Below are 17848 nucleotides of genomic sequence, written 5' to 3' on the forward strand. Positions count from 1 at the left end.
TGAGTAATTCACTAATTATCCCTTGGGATAGGGAAGTCAAATTGATGGATGTGAAAGTTTTTTTCTGATTTTAAGCGTAAACTTTTCTGGTGATGATTAATTTCCTAAACTTTCGTTACACTTCATTTAGGCCATTTGATTTGTTAAAATATTTTGTCAATTATAAGTCTCAAAAGAGATCATAAAAGAATCAACTCATATTATCCTAACAGAATAGAGATATATGATTTACGTTAATGCAAACTTATTGGGGAATGATATGATTGGGATAATAATTGGACTTATGGAAGTAAGTCTAACTTCTAGCCAAACTTCTTTATACTATCGGAAGGAGGTAAGTAAGAGTTCTTTTCTTATTTGTCAGCTTAGGCTAAAAGTTGTAGACTAGATCTTTTCCTGCAGCGAGTTCTCCTAGTTCCATGTGGGATCGACAACTAAACTCAAGCCCAGTACTATTGATACGTCACATATATTTGCATGAGCTGTATGTGCTTCGCAGCACTTTGTGTGTGTCATCTTGTCATATTCAAATTCAAGATAAGCCATGTTAATTTTAATACAACATTCTCTGCTTTAAAAAATGCATAAATTAAAAAAGAGTTATACTAAAAAAGTTTTATTTGAGTAATTTTAAATTTAAAAGTATACCAAATTTGTTCTTAAATCAAAATTTAAATTAAGAAGTGAAACCAATAAAGCAATATTAATGGGAATTTTAAATTTTAAATTAGATGATAATCTCTACCTTAAATAAGTCATAAATTAAGGAGTTATGCAACTATTAAAGATAATTGTAAATTATAAATTAGCATTTTCTACAAGAAACACTGTTAATATAATGAGTTTTACTAATGAATTATTTTCATCAAAGTTATTTTTTAAATTTTACTATAATTAAGATAAGACTATATCCATGTAAGTGTTTATTGAATTTCCTTTTTTTGTAATTAGCATGAATTAATATGTTCTAGCCTTGTGCTAGAAAAAACATTTGGATTAAATAATCTAAGGTGCTTTTCAATTTTATATAAAGCTTGGATTAAGTGGTTCTCACCTATGAAAACTTTGTTATTTAATTATGAAATAATAGTTATATTTTATTTCAATAACAAATGAAAACAAATCTTTTTGTTACACAATTTAAATTTATTATTTATAGTTCAAATGGCATTATTACTTTATAATTTAAGCATTGATTCAAGGGAGACATAACTATTTAATTTAAGATATACAATTACCTTCCATAATGATTTATTATTACAATTATTTATTTATGCTTACATCAAAGGAGAGAATTTTGTTCAATTGTTTACATGGCTCCTTAAATATGAATTTGATGAGTTGTTATAATTTATGGAGATAAAAAGTGCCACTATGTTTGTAAGTGGGTCTGGAGGGGTCACCCAAGCATATATGTTATCAATAAATATCAAATAAGTTTTGTTTAACATGATGAATATAACATCATCACAATCTATACAAAAGAAATTCAAATTATGGAAAAAAATCATTATTTACTAATGTTTGAAATACAATATAATTATAATCTCAAGGTTAACTTTCTAAAGTTCCCATAAGATAGAGCAACCTAGCCTTACCTCTAATTATAGTACCAAAGGACCCTTACATCATTCAATCCATGTTTATTTTTTCTTATATGGATATCACATATTTATAGAATCTATATCATCATTATAAGAATAAAATAATCCAATTAAATTTTTCATTAAGCCAATAATACCACCTTTTAAATTAAGATTTAAAATTGACTTCAATAATACATTATTATTATGACTCCTCTCTAAATATTATTTAGCTTAAAATTTAAAATTACCTCTAGTAATTGGTTTATTCCTCCACAAGTTCAGCATTAAGTTAATCTTGAGATCACTATTTAAATTAAATTTTGGAATTACCTCAATAGTATTTCATTGATAAAATTCCTTAATTAGAGTCTTGCTTTAAGGGAGAGAGTGATACTCAATGTTCGATATGGCTCATCTTCAAATTAAATTCACACATGTGCCATAATTTGATAGTGAGAGAGGGAAATTGTTGAATGTTTCATGACGGGAGGTGGAGGGGTTTGCCAAACATAAAATTATTCCATAAGTTTCATTAAATTGAACTACCACATGATGGATATGATAAATTTATTTTTTTGTTTATTACAATCCAAGACATTAGGAGGCAATGTTTTTTTTTTCTTTACAAAGCTTATGGTAGCATATCCAAAAAAAAATATCATCATCATGATCGCAATGCCTTAAACTTATACAATTATTTTATATGAGTTTTGGATGAAGCTTACTAGATTCCCTCAAATGGAGATGTTGATAAAAGTTGTTGGATAGGAATGCCTCAAGCAAGGTGAACCAAATAATTAATCAAATACTCTTCCTTAATCTAACCATTTGGAGAAAATTTTTGGATGATGAAGGTGATGGCAAGTTAAGAGACTAAGTGTTTAAGGCTTTACAAATGCATTGTTATGAATTTGCAAATGCGTTGTGTGCACCACTTTAAGGATGAAATGAGTTATGATCAAAGAAAAATTTTTATCGTTGAAGAAGACTCTAGCGAAGAATCTGTCAAATTAAGGAACAATCTGCTTTGATTAGGTTGTATTGATTCATCTTAAAGTTAACATACAACAAATTATGATTAAACTCTGGGACATATTATTTTAGAAAGAGTTTCTCACATTACATAAGTTTACTTAATTTAATAAATAAATTGGTGTGAAAGATTTGTCAAAATGAACATATGTAACAACAACAACAACAACAAAGATAGCTACAAGAAACCTTTTTGCCATTGCATTTTATGTAGTGTCGTATTTTCATTTAATGGTAATAGATTAAGATAATTTTCATACAAAATGCTCAAGTCTTTTTAAATCTATCACATCCTTTCTTAACATAAGTCGAATGTAGATCATCTACTCTCGTAACCTGATCACCAGATGGTCAACGTTTAATATGACCAAACCATCTGAGACGATTGTCTAATCTTTTCTGCCACTGGAGCTACATCAATCCTATCAAGGATATATTCATTTCACATTATGTCTCTCAGTTTCATGGCTCAACAACACTTAACTTCGTTTTATGCTTCTCTTTTAAAGGCCAACATTCTGCGTCATAGAGCATTGCATCTTATTAAGATTTCCATTAAGTCTAAGCAATATTTTTTATCACACAAAAGTCCTGAAGCATTCCTCCACCTCAACCAACCAACTTTAATTCTACTAATAACATCCCCATCTATATCATCAACAGCTTAAAAAATAGACCCGAGATATATAGAAATTTCACACCTTTTAATGATCTGATCTCTCATAGTTACAACTATGCCACTAGAAGTACTACTACTAAAATTAACATTGAATTTATCTAGTTTTAGATCTACACTGAAGGCTTTTAGACTCCAATCCAGACCTCCAGAATTCATTTTTTTCCTAAAATCTTTCGAAAATCTTATCCATAAAAAGGATATCATTAGCGAAAAGCATACACCAAGTTACATCCTCTGGTAAATGTTTGGTCAGAGCATCCATAAATAAAGCAAATAGATATAGGCTTAAAGCCAGACCCTAATGTAATCCAACTGAAGTAGGAAAATACTTGTTCAATCCTCCTTATGTTCGAACACGAGTAACAGATCTTGTATACATATCTTTAGTAATGCATCAACGCCTCTCCTCTCTAAAACTCTCCAAATGACTTCTCTTAGAACCTTATCACAAACCTATTCTGAGTCAATAAAAATCATATGTAGATCCTCCTTACTCTTTGTACTTTCCATCAAACCTCTGAATAAATGTAAAGCTTTCATAGTAGAGTTGTCAGACATCAATCCAAAAATGATTATGAGAAATCTTTGTATTAAGTCTTAACCTATTCTCAGTTATCCTATCCCATAATTTAAAAAGATGACACATCAACTTAATTCCTCTATAATATGCCCATCCTTGTGCATCCCATTTATTTTTAAACATAAGGACAAAAATACTCTTCCTCCACTCTCCTCACATCCTTTTAGTTATTAAAATAATATTAAAGAGTTTAGTAAGCCAAGAAACTCTCAAATCATTTAAATATTTTCACATTTCAATTGTTATTTCATTAGGTCCTACTAATTTTTTGCTCTTAATTTTTTCACTTTAATTTTCTTTAAATCTTCCTCTAACTTTTTTTTTTACTAATACGATTGTAAAAATAAAACATTATATTATTATCAATGATATTAAGATCGCTTAGGTATATCGTACATTTGGAAACTTCATTGAAAATTTTATCAAAATATCTCACCCATCAATGTTGAATATCTTCTTCTAAGAAAAATACTTTTTAGTTTTAATCATTAATACCTTTACTTAAATTAAATATTTGCTTTTTTCTCTTTGTATGAATGATTTATAGATATATTTTTCACCCTCTTTAATATCTAATCTATTATAAACATCACTAAAAATAGAATTTTTAGCGTTATAAATTATTATCTTAGACTTCCTACTAACCACATTATATCATTCCTAGTTCTCTAAGCTTTTAAATTTAAACTAATATTTACAACACTTGTTGTATTTTATCTCTTCTTCCACATTATCAAGTTTATTTCATCATTGCAAAGACATCCGCTAAAATTTGAACGAAACAGATATCAACATAACTTTACACAAGGATGACACGTATAAATTGAAAAACATGAACATATGCAATAAAATAAGAAAATAATAACTACAATTTATAAATATTTATGAATTTATTAAACAACTTTTTTTTTATATCCCTAATTAAATTATAAAGAGAATAATACTAGGAAGAGAATTTATCAAAACGAGGGTTTTTTTTTACAACATTCTGGTCAGACCAGATCACCTAAGTCACAGAAAAGGAAATGATTAAAGTTGGCCAAAACAAAATTATTGATAGTTGGTTTGGGCACTGGTCCATCCATCATCTATCATATGTTCTCCAGCATGTAAATTTACGTATTTTATCTACATCTAATAATATTATCGTAACAGATGAGACGTAGCTAATTTAACCTACAGTAAGAAACATATTTATCATAGGAAAATTTGGAACTCGATTGCTTCACAGTTCCAGAGTTTAATAACTCAGTGGAAGTTAGTTGTCCAATAATATAATAAAATTATTGACGGTTGAAAATTGAAGTTTAGTTATCAGATATGTAAATACATAAGATTTGCGTGGTAAGAATGTAAATCTTCCATAAAAACATGAATCCTAAATAAAACATCTCAGTTGATTGTCAACACTCAGAATTTAGTAACCCAACAATCAAACGTTAAGCTTATAAACGACAAACTGTCATTAATATTAAGCGATTCACCAAATCAAATTGGGACTGGCTGTCTTCGGTCATGCATCAGGAATATAGGTGCATTAATTACCCCAAAACTGATGGATTGACAACATGACCAAAGAACAAAATAGAACCTGCTACATCTTCTCGAAGAATAAACATGAAAGGATGATCAGCCACGAATTTCGCTGGCGGAGTGTAACATGTTAATGAAAATGTTAGCCCTGTCGCAGCTGCTGCCACCGTGCCTTCTTCATCAATCTCAATCGCAGCTTTATGGTGTACACTCGACACACACAGTTTTGCTGATTCCAAACACATTCCACTCAAATCGGCATCTGGCCAACTGAAAAGGCTTCTTAGGCCGAGATTTGACAGTACGTCAGTTGTTTCACAACTGAATAAGATCTTAAACTTCGGAACCATGAAGTGATTAACTTTAACTCTCCGGTAAGGAACGTGCTCGTCTATGAAATTTGGATCTGAAACAGCTCGGCTGATAAGATCATGAAGCCCGTTCTTCTTGTCTGGTAGAAAGAGCAGCAGGGAAAAGCTACGTTTTATTTGGTTCTCTCCTTGTTGCTGATAAGGAAGTTTGAGGACTTGGAATCCATCATAAGATGAGATGAATTGATCCTCTCTGCTGCTCATGAAGGGTACTTGAATGGTGCTGCCATCTAAGAGATAAAAATGGTTATTTCCGGTGATGGAGCTATCGAATTTGTTTTGCCACTTTCCTTTGAAGTAGAGGGCGTTGGCAAGGATTAACCTGGTTGTGTTTTGTACTGCTCCATCAGGGATGAGATTTTTTATGATCCCATTGGTCTTTTCTTCAATCCAATTGTTAATTTTTTTTTGTTCGCGTGGAGCCTGCATCATGAAAAGAGACATCAATTGAATAATCAACTTTAAAATGTTTTAATATTTTGGCCAAAATATGGAAAAGATTAATTATTGATGCTTGTATTTTTTCATGCCAGGCCCTTCAAATTAAAGTTTTGTCGATAGTCCTCAACAACAATAGCAACTGTCCCAATGTGATGGTTGTTGATATCAATCAAAAATATTATACTAATTTGGCTGCACCGAAGATTCAAGTTAAATAAAATTTAGTGAGTCTAATAAATCCGGATTTATCAAATCTAGATGTGTTAAATCTAGAAAAATGTTTGGTATGACTGAAGTTAAATCTGTCTGTAATGTTTGGCGATACGTCTCTTCCTCATGTGCAACAGGAAAAGCAACGATGCTTTTCTCAAATCCGGCAAATCCACCTATCTATCGGAATTAGAAAATTTGGGAATTACGTTACAGTAGAGAAGAAAAATAATTTAGGGAAGTGTCAAATTTCTCTCCACGGGATTTTCGAGTTTGGCTGGATTTACATTAAATCCAACCCAAATTCTATTAAAAAAGGTACTACCAAAGACCCGGCCTACTCTTTGCCTAAATGATTCATGTAATTAGAAAATGAATTTCACTCATAGATATTTCTTAATGAAAGTAATATATTTAGTTTTAATTAAAGTATTTCAGCTAATATTAAACCCATTAACGATTTAGGTTTGCATAAAAATTCCTTTGTAGTATCCAAAAAAAAAAAAAAAGTCAAATGGGAATAGTAAGTTTTGCGGCAATGAAACACACCAAACTGCTTGATTTAAACATAACCTTAAGGACTTTAAAACTATTCCATTTATCAGATCCATCATTGGATTTATATAATTAGCATCAATGGAACTCTTTAACTCTAGAAGCAAGATCAAAACCTGACAATATCACATTCACATATAACATGGTAGGAAAGCAAATAATCCTTTCTTTCAAGATATTTTTATTTCCACAAGCAGCCATTTCATCAAGGATCAAGAGCAGTTAGACACACAAACACACACGCAAACACAGAGAGAGAGAGACATACATAGTTAAGAGAAAAAATAATGGTGAGATTCACTATCTATTTGATTAATCTCATGGAAATTGTACGCCGATAGTCAACCAGTCAAGTTAATCAAGTCATACTGTAGACTTGAATTAGGTTCAGCAAGTTGCCAGCACTAAATGAATGGCTAAATCTTGAGGTCACCTTCCATACACTTCTTGCTAAACCTCCTAAACATGGTCGCCTTTGATAATTCGGAAATCGATAATAGAAAGGACATTTACACCCATGAAACTCGGAAATTTAAGCGCTCTCCAAATCCTTTCGATAGAACTTTTCAACAAGTTAACTTAGCGCAACATTTTATCGACACTTCGTAAGTAAATTTACTTATATTACTCTTGATTTTAGCTTTTCCTGTAACACAAAATCTCAACATAACGTCTAACATAGAGGGTAGGAGGATGAGCTGGGAAGTTTAATATGCGTAAATAAAACAATAATATGCTTATCAGAAAAGTTTAATTTCTCAGTTTAGTTTTTTTTTTTCCTCTTATCTTCTCTAATACTCTTAATTTTTGCTTATCAGAAAAGTTTGTTGTCACAAAAAAGGGATTTGGATCTCATGTCCTAAACTGTGTACTGCATGTTGAAAAAGCCAAGAACAACAAGCCAAGTCACGGAAGGTCCTCATGAAAGGGAAAGATCTCTACAGGTAAAAAAACAAAATTTTGTTACTACTAGAAAATTAAATCGAATGGAGTATTGCTAGATAAGAATGATCTAGGGAATCCTTGAATAATTTTCAAAGAACAAGTAATATTTCATCACATATGGAGCAAGGATCTTCTGGTTCTTTTATCCATCAAGGAATTTTTTTTTCATCTCACGTCAACTTAGCTAGGACTCTTAGGATCCAAGGATGACTTAGACTAATTAACATGACACTAGCTTCTGATTGACTAAGCCTTCACCTTGATTAGGCCTTATTGTTGGTTTTACATGTGCTAAAGAGGAAGGTGCTGTTGAATTGGGCTTTTGGCTTTTAAATATGTAAAAGTCAATATGATCAAAATCAATAGTTTGTAGTAACAGTAAAAGCAACATCAAAATATGCTGAGACAATTAATCGTTCAAATACATACAGCTTTCGAGTTTGTTATGTGTGGAGCCTGATTAGCAAGGAGAAGCGCCTAGGAACAGTGCAACGAGAAACCCAGCACCTAGGGGCGCCCATGCTCCTAGCAACAGGCAGCCCAGCGCCAAAGCAAGCACCCTAGTGCCAGCTAGGCGCCCCACCAAAGCTTCTGAGGCGGAAACCCACTTCCAATAGTGGCACCTAAACAACCAGAAGACTCATTTCCAGCATTGTGGAATAGAGCTCCCAAAGACGGGGCCAAGCGGTGGTTCTTAGGCACCTATAACCGCTTTCTGCAGTTCGAAACTTTAAGTTTCATGTTTCTTCACCGTGAGAGGTGTGTGTGACTAATGCGAAACGATGTTGCAAATTGTTAAGCGTGTGACTAATGCGAAACGATGTTGCAAATTGTTAAATTTTTGCGAGTTCATTTTTGTGAATGAGAAATGAGAAGAACGTTCGTGTGTTCTAGGAGAATAGAGAAGCATGAGTTTGTAATATGTACAATTTCTCCTCATTTCTTAGTGTAGTGTGGCTTTGTGATTTTTTATGTCTCGGGTGTTTCTACGCTAAATCTTTGATGTGCTTTGAATATTTTTCTAGTATTACTTGTTTGTGCGCTTCTATTCAAGTATTTAGTTCTGAATTTATCAAATCAATTTTTGGCGTTTATCTTAACCTCATAACAAGTGGTATCAGAGATCGGTTCTCTAAAGTGCAATAATTTGAGTGAGAGCAATAACCGACAAAGCAAGGTACAGGGTGAGAAGTTCAATGGTAGATTTACGTTCTGGAAAATGCAAATTATATTTGCCACTAGAAGGCATCACATTGAAGTCTGAATCGATGACTCTGAAAGAATGGGAAGTGTTTGATCCAACAATTCTAAGTTTGAATTGACCAACTTTCCTCATCTGCTGCTTTCAACATTGTGAATGAGAAAACTAAAGTAAATCTTATGGTAGTAACCCGACCCGCAATTACGTATTTATTTAAGTCCAAAAAGCTGGTCAAAATGTTGACCCAATTTATATTAAACGACTAGTGTGAAAAATAAATGTATAAATAAATTGATTAATGGTTTACACACTATGGGTAATACATAAATATACGTATCTTTTTAAGTAAAATAGAATTTTCTTTAAAAGCCCCATTATCAAACCTACAAGGAAATAAGAAAACTACTATGTGAACTTAGAAATATTTCTACTTAAATTGTAAACTAAATTTGCAGGAGCGAACTTAGAAATATTTCTACTTAAACTGTAAACTAAATTTGCAGGAGAATAATATCAATCAGTTTGTAAAAGGTTGTAACTAAAGTAGCTAATAAAAATAAATGCAAAGTTTCAAAATTAAAAATGTGTAAAGTAGTATGAATATAATAACAAGTCTTTCCCCTTTGTAAAGAGATTGTAAATTGATCCCGAGAATATAGTTGTGTAAAAGTTATATAGTTGACTCCGCTATGCAACAGTGTCAAAAGCATGATACAATATTTTATGAATAAGAAATTTAAGCAATTAATGTCGAGATTCTACGCAAGTATACGTATTATTATCAAGTAATAATTGACTTTTTATTTAAGCCCCAAAATATCAATTTCACAGGGAATGTTTAAATATGAAGTGATACATTAATTAAGAAATTCACAGAAATCAAACGAAATTACTGTCACTAATTTCGAATGTGTAAGATGCTAACAAAAATAAATTATTTAACTTTAGCAAAACTAAAATGAAAAGTTTAAACAGTAACTATTAAACTGTTAAACTACGTTTATGCGATGAAGATTTCTTATGTGAAAAGCATCTTACCCACTACAATGAGGTTTTGGCGAAATGAGACGAGATAAATGGTTTAATATGTATTGTGTCAAATAGGAGCAGTTTTAATTTTCTACCCTGATACAATGTTATAGAAAATCATTGGCTAATTTCAGGTTTAATCCATAAATTCATGGCTAGACTAGAAGGATACTGGTTCCCACTCCAGAGCTCCAACATTCCTTCACCTGAAGGCTAACTCTCGCTCTAGTTTTTAAACACTAAGACCGAATTGAGATTTTAGTCTGTCACCCTAAAGATTCTCCAATTCTACACCCAACAAAGTATATTTTTCTATTTACTTGCACTTAATTCCATGAACGAAATTCTCTTTCATGGAATTAAATGTGATCCTCACTCTGTTGCAAAACTCCATTTCTCGGATCATACGTTTCACAACACATTTTAACAATTCAATTGACCAGATAGAAAAATAAATTAAGTTCGAAGTTGAAAAATCATTACAATTTATTTTATATTTTATATTACCACATTTATATTATCTCATCATTTCACCATATCTCAAAGTATGGAGAAAGATAAAGGAAACTACTCAGACTTCATGAGAAAGATGCAACAAAACACAAATTTCATATAAAAAGGAAAGTTCATACAATACTAATAAACAAACACTTATCTAAAACTCTTTCTCAAAGCAAATCCCTTGTAGCCTATCATAGGAAATGTATGAAAAAGAAATCTCTCACTTTTCTCCTTCTCTAACACTCTTAGAGAATAATTCACACTTAATCTCACCACAAAAACTCTAAACTCTTAAGGAAAACTCACTAATAGACTCTAAAATGATGGTGAAATGAAGATGGAAATGAGAAATGGCGCTAAAGGAATGAAGTGGAACGAAGAGAAACCAAGAGAGAGTCCAAGAGAGCCCGAGAGTCCAAGAGAGCCCCCCAAGAGAGAGTCCAAGAGAGCCCTTTTTCTGATGAATTTCAGCCCCTAATATAGCCTAGAGTCGATTCTCCAACAGTTGTATCCAAAAACTCTTCAAAAAGCATCCAGATTCGTTGAATCTTCTAGAAACACTGTCTCCACAGCAATAAGCGTCGTCGGCGCCAGTGTTCTGCCAATTAATTCCTTGCTCTCTGTCAAACGGCGTCGTCGGCGCTGCTTCTGGTGTCGTTGGCGCTCATCAACTTTTTATATTCTCCATTTTGACTTCAAATTTCATCATTTTTGCTCCAGTCCTTAAAATCAATAACTTGCAAGAGTCCTTAAAATTAATAACTTGCAAGAAAATATGAAAAATACCTTCCATTAAAGTGTACTATCACCAAAAATAAGTATAAATTATGGGTCTAAAAATGTATATATTTTTGGTATATCAACAAGATTTCCCAAATATTAGCCTTAAATCAGTGCAGGAATCAAATGATTAAAGATGGAAATAAGATATTGTGACAAAAATGAGCATGTGCAGGAATCAAATGATTGAAGATGGAAATAAGATATTGTGACAAAAATGAGCATACATATTCTTTACTCCTTCCAAGCATAAAGAACATTGACTAATCTAAAGTTGGTTCCAGTTTGTGTGGTAGTGTTGAGTAGATTCTAGCCTCTTCTAGATTACTCACTGTACCTTCTATATAGGACCTTAGCCTCTTACTTCTAGATTACTCACTGTACCTTCTATATAGGACCTACCAGAGACCCTTAATTTTAACAATAGACCAAATTAGTAAAGGATCTAGCCTGTCACTTTAGAGACACCAATTCTACACCCACCAAAACTTATCTCCCTATTTATTTGCACAATCTATTTGCACTCCCCCATGAATTTGGCATCCCCTTCCTCCAAGGTTTAGTGTGGAACTCACTAGTTCGTGAAATCATAGCTCTCCCTGGTCATTATGTTTTGCAACGGGTTTTAACATCACAAATGGTCAGTCTGCAAAGTAAATGAAGAACCGATAAAAATACCATCACAAATTATTTGAATAAAAGAAATCTTTAAAACATTATAATCTCACACATCATTAATTTTTATTGCAATGAGAAAGAAAAGAATAACTACTCAAAAATCATGTGAATAACAAAACAAAATATCATATATATAAAAACCAAGTTTACAAGGCAAATCTTAAGGAAAAGTACAAATACTTATCTCAAACTTCTCCCCACGCAATCCTCTGAAGTTTTTTAACAAAAACATGACTCTACAAGAATCTACAATCACTAAACTCCCACTATAGCGGTCGCCCACCCCTATAGTGGCCTAAACTACTAAAGAAAAAAATGTTTTTCTCTTTTCTCTCCTCCCTCTCCCATTGGACGTGGAGAAATGTTTAAGGCACATCTCCGAAATTAGTCCAAATTCATTGAATCTTGGGCAAAACCGCTTCTGGCTCCTAGGCGCCCAACTGTCACACCTAGGCGCCGACATTCTAGAAGATTTTGGAGCCTAGGCGTAAGATCACCTTCTGTGTCTCTGGCTTCAAATGACCCATTTTTACACTATTTTTGCTCATTTTTCTCTTAAACTCCATTTCTTACTGGCTTCAAATGACCCATTTTTACACCATTTTTGCTCATTTTTCTCTTAAACTCCATTTCTTATACCTAAAATCAGAAACACACAAAATATCTTTCATTAAAGCACAATATCATTAAAAATAAGCATGAAATACATAGATATTTTATGGCGTGTAAGGCTGCACTAACAAGGATGTATAAGAAACCCTCAAGTTCAAATAAATTTTTTAAATGAAAAAATTGTTCAATATGAAGATGAGAGATGATAGTTTGGTGACCGAACATTTCAATAGTTTCAACACTGTGATAAATTAATTGCATTTTTCGGGTATCAAGTTCGATGTTACTCCTATTTTCATTACTACAAAGTTGAAAAAGATAAATTACTGCGGCAAACAACTCTTGAAGTATCATGAAGTTATAATTTGATGACATTTTAAGGTTAGTGTTAAATGAAGAAGTTCGCAAGAAAAAGAGTTATGAAACTTTAAATACTGCAACTAGGAATAGATTATAGTGTTTGCCTCACCCGTCTTAAGGTTTGTTTTGCTTTGTAAACGTACTAATTATATATATTATTTATCATTAACAGTGTCTTTCGTAACAGGGAAATATTTTTTGGTTGATACTGGATATCTTATGCAGAGAGGTTACCTGAAGCCCTATCCGGACACCAAATATCATATTCCTGATTTTGAAAGAGCAAGTGGCATCATCCGTGGCAAATAAAAAATATTAAATAAACGTCACTCATATTTACTCGGGATAATTGAAAGAATATTTGGGGTTTGGAAGAAGAAATTGGTCATCCTATGTGATATGTTGTCGTATCCATTTCAAAAGCAGCTGCATATTGTGATGGTCACAATAACACTTCATAACTTCATCCGATGGCATCCCTTTCAATCAGATACGGACTTCAGTATAGCTGACAATAATGAAATGAATGTCTCTAAAGAAAATTCAGAATTTGTGGTTGAGACTTCATTACCTGAAGATCAGATGGACTCTAATGAATTTGAAATTCATGGCGGTAAATGTGTTGCTGAGATAGCTGCTTTGAGGGAGTATATTGCAGATGTTATCTGTGGCTGCTGATTCACCAAGTCTTATTTATTTATTAGACTATAGATTTATTTTTGTATGTCTTTCCTTTTGGTTTTTTTTTTAATTTCTGGATCTGACATTTGGTTGCTTTTTTTTGGCAGGTATAGTAACATGAGTTCCAGGATTTCAGGGACCAACGGAAACTATCGACTCCGTTACTCACTTCACTTCAATCTCACAGCATTGGGAGACAGTTCTATGATCGTCGCAATGAGCGTTTCAGCTTGTTGTAGTTTCTTCTGTTGGACTGACAATCTGGCATATTGTACTGCCAATAGTGATCGGAGTAAGATGATTTTCGATGGTGACAGTGCAGCTGTAGTCAGAGTTTTAAATTGAATATTCTAATATTTCTCATTAGAGTTGTAATTGTATTTATCTTTATTTTATTTCTTCTGATACTCACGAGAGTGAGCACTCCATGTTATCTTTTTGAACTGATCTGTAACGATTTGCGGCTTTTATTTTGTCTATTTCTGTGCTCATACTGTTGTGTTGTAAACAGCTTAACCAAATAAGCGCAGAATGATCATTTATGCAAGAACAGCTGGCAGCAAGTTGTTCTGAATAAACTGCCCCAAACAGCAAGTCAGTTTATTCTGATAATCTGCAACAACTGCCCCAAACAGACTGCTAATAAAACAAAAAATGATTATGAGAAAAAAATATCGTCAAAAATGTAAGGATTGTAAGGTCATTCTCAGTGTAAATTTAAGTACTAAACATCGATTATTAGTTATAAATTTTAATGAAAAATTTTACAATAAAGAATACAATCAAATATTGTCATAGAATTAGATGATGACACCTAAAAGATAATTAAAGTTTTTAATAAGTAAACTTCAAGATTTCAAGGTTTGGGATGTTCATGAAGAAACTAATTTTATGTGGGATAAAATAACAAACATTATTAAATAAGTGTCAAAATATGTATTAGAGAATTTAAAGGAATAACTTTTATAAATAAAAAAAAGTTAGCGATGAAATAATATTGCACAAATAAAAATAAAATACAAGAAGTTTTGTTATAAAAACTCGCTTAAATATAAAAGCTTAGAGAACTGAGAAAAATATAAAGTAGTCCGTAGGATATCTGGCATAACAACTTGCAAGGCTAAAAATTCTGCATTTAGTGATCTTTAATAATAACTTAAATACTAAAGTGGGTGAAAAAATATACATATAATAGTCAAACAAAGAGAAATGAAAAGTAAAGATTTAATTCAAGTAAATGTATTAAAGATGAAAATCAAAAAATATTTTTCTTAAAGGAAGATATTCAACATAAATGGGTGAGTTATTTTGAAATGGGTGAGTTATTTTGATAAAGGTGAGTTATTTTGATAAATTTTTCGATGAAGTTTCTGAAAATATGAAGTTACTGATCTTAATATTGTTAATAATAATAAAATATTTTATTTTTATCGTCACGTTAGTAAAAAAAGAAGTTGGTGATGCTTTAAAGAAAACTAAGGGGGGAAATCAATAGGAACTGATAATATCCCAATTGAAATGTAGAAATATATAGAAGATTTTGAAGTTTTTTTACTTACTAAACTCTTTAATATTATTTTATAAGCTAAAAAGGTGTCTGAGGAGTAGAGGAAGAGTATTTTGGTAGCCATTTTTAAGAATAAAAGAGATGTATAAGACTATGCAAATTATAGAGGAATTAAGTTGATGTGTCATATATAAAAATTATTAGAGGGGATAATTGAACTATGTTAAGACGTGATAAAAAGATTTCTCATAATCAATTCGGATTTATCTCAGGTGGGTCTAGTATGAAAGTTATACATTTATTGCGAGGTTTGATGGAGAAGTACAGAGAGAATACAAAGGATCTACATATGATTTTTACTGATTAAGAAAAAGCTTAAAAAAAGATTTTAAGAGAAATTCTTTGGAATGTCCTAGAGAAAAAAGTGTTGATATGACTTATATTCAAGTCATTAAAGACGTGCATACTAGTGTTGTTACTTGTTCTCGACCAAAAGAAGGATTGATCAAGTACTTTCCTATTTACGATTAAATCAAGGATTGGCTTTAAGCTCATATCCTTTTGCTTTAGTTATGAATGCTATTATTGGACATTTACATGAGATGCCTTAATGTATGTTTTTCGCTGATGATATCCTTCTAGTGGATAAGGCTAGAGAAAAGTTTAAAAAACATAAATTATGGAGGTCTACATTGGAGTCTAAAGGCCTTAGTTTGAGAAGATCTACAACTAAATACATAGAATGTAACTTTAGTAATAGCAGCTCTAGTGGCAGAGTTGTAACTTAGGGTGATCAAATTATTAAAATCTGTGAAAGTTTTAGATATCTCGGGTCGATTGTTCAAAGTGATGGTGATAAAGATGGGAATGTTATTATTAAAATTTAAGTTGGTCGGTTGAAATAAAGAAATGTAGTAGGCCTATTGTGTAATAGAAAAGCACCACTTAGACTAAAAGGAAAATTTTATAAGATAGTGGTGAGACCTACAATGCTCTATGGCGCAAAATGTTGGCCTTTAAAAGAAAAGCATAAAACAAAGTTATTGCTAGATCAGAATGTTTCAATGGATGAGTGGCTTGATACTTTAGAGATAAAGTACGAAATGAATATATTCGTTATAGGGATGGTGTAGCTCCAGTGGCGTATAAGATTAGAGAGAGTCATCTTAGATGGTTTGGTCACATTAAACGTCGATCATCTGAGGATCCACCTAGAAGAGTTGATGTTTTATATTCGACTTATGTTAAGTGACCAAACAAAAATATGTTGAGATTTTCAAACCTATTTTACACTGTTTTTGATGATATTGCACTTTAAAAAAAAGTATTTTTAATGTTTTGTTGCAGGAATGATGAATTAGGGTCATTGGAGCCAAAAAAAGGCAAAAAGGAGCGAAAATGACCAAAATGTGAAAATTTGAATTAGGGTGCCGACGGCGAGAAATTCCCGAGACTCCAAATTAAATGATTTAAAAAGCCCGCCGACGGCGCCATTGAGGCTGCTGACGGCGGGATCGGCGGATTTCAAAAGGTGCATTGAATGTGGACGATTTTTAAAGGGATGCTTAGGCAACTCTTGGGAAAACTCATCCACATTTTTAAAGAGAAGACTTTGGCCGAAAATAGAAGAGGTGCTAGGGAAGAGACTCAAGAGTTAGAGATCTTAGAGGTTAGAGAGGTTACAGCAGTGTGTCTAATTGTGAGAAATTCTTCGAGAAATTGTAAGAGTGGAGGGAAAGTGAGAGATTTCTTCCTCGTTGCCGCTTCGAAAAGAATTCTGTGTGCTGTAAAGAAAGGAAGAGATTCAGAGGAACTTCTATGAGTTTGTTTGGGGAGGAATTAGAGATAAGTGTTATTTACTTGTGGTAGTTTGTATGACTTCGCTTTTATATATGAATTCCGAGTTTTGTTGTGTCTTTCCCATAAGTTCTGAGTTGTTTTCTCTGTTTTTTTTCTTGTCTTGAGATTTGTGAAATGGTGATTTGAATTGGTTGAGCCATGAAAATGTTAAAGAAGTGAGAACAAATTTTGAAGGGATGCTTAGGCAACTCTTGGGAGAGCTCATCCACAACTTTAAAAGAAGATTTTGGCCAAAAATTAGAGAGGTCCTGGAGGTTAGAGAAGTTCCATTAGTGAATAGAGAATTTACTAGAGTGTTAAAATTGTGAAGTTCTTCGAGAGATTGTAAGAGTGGAGGGAAAGTGAGAGATTTCTTCCTCCTTGCCGCTTCGAAGAGGAATTCTGTGTGCTGTAAAGAAAGGAAGAGATTCGGAGGAACTTCAAGGAGTTTTATTGCGGAGAAATTAGAGATAAATTTATTTATTGTTGTAGTTTGTATGACTTTAATTTTATATATGAATTCTGAGTTTTGTCGTGTTTTTCCCATGAGATATGATGTTTTATCTGTCTTTTTCCTTGTCTTGAGATTTGTGAAATGGGTGATTTGAATTGGTTGAGTCATAAGAATGTTAAAGAAGTTGTGATGATCTTTTCACTTCGATCTTAATTTACTTTCAATCTGGCCAATTGATTTGTTTAAATATGTTGAGTTTTACAACTAAAGTGAA

The 17848-nt window shown here is 32.2% G+C and overlaps 1 protein-coding gene across 1 annotated transcript in view; it reads right to left on the reverse strand.

Moving 5' to 3' along the window:
* Window positions 1–5219: 5219 nt before the first annotated feature.
* Window positions 5220–17848, reverse strand: part of LOC110036756 (serpin-Z1C-like) — a 32407-nt gene continuing 19778 nt past the window's right edge. The window contains exon 2 of the mRNA XM_020741284.1: window positions 5220–6204. Coding sequence (XP_020596943.1) covers window positions 5419–6204 — 786 coding nt within the window. The 3' untranslated portion in view covers window positions 5220–5418. The remainder of the gene's footprint in view (window positions 6205–17848) is intronic.

Source organism: Phalaenopsis equestris, unplaced genomic scaffold (genome assembly GCF_001263595.1).
Source record: "Phalaenopsis equestris unplaced genomic scaffold, ASM126359v1 Scaffold210506, whole genome shotgun sequence".
NCBI lineage: Eukaryota > Viridiplantae > Streptophyta > Magnoliopsida > Asparagales > Orchidaceae > Phalaenopsis > Phalaenopsis equestris.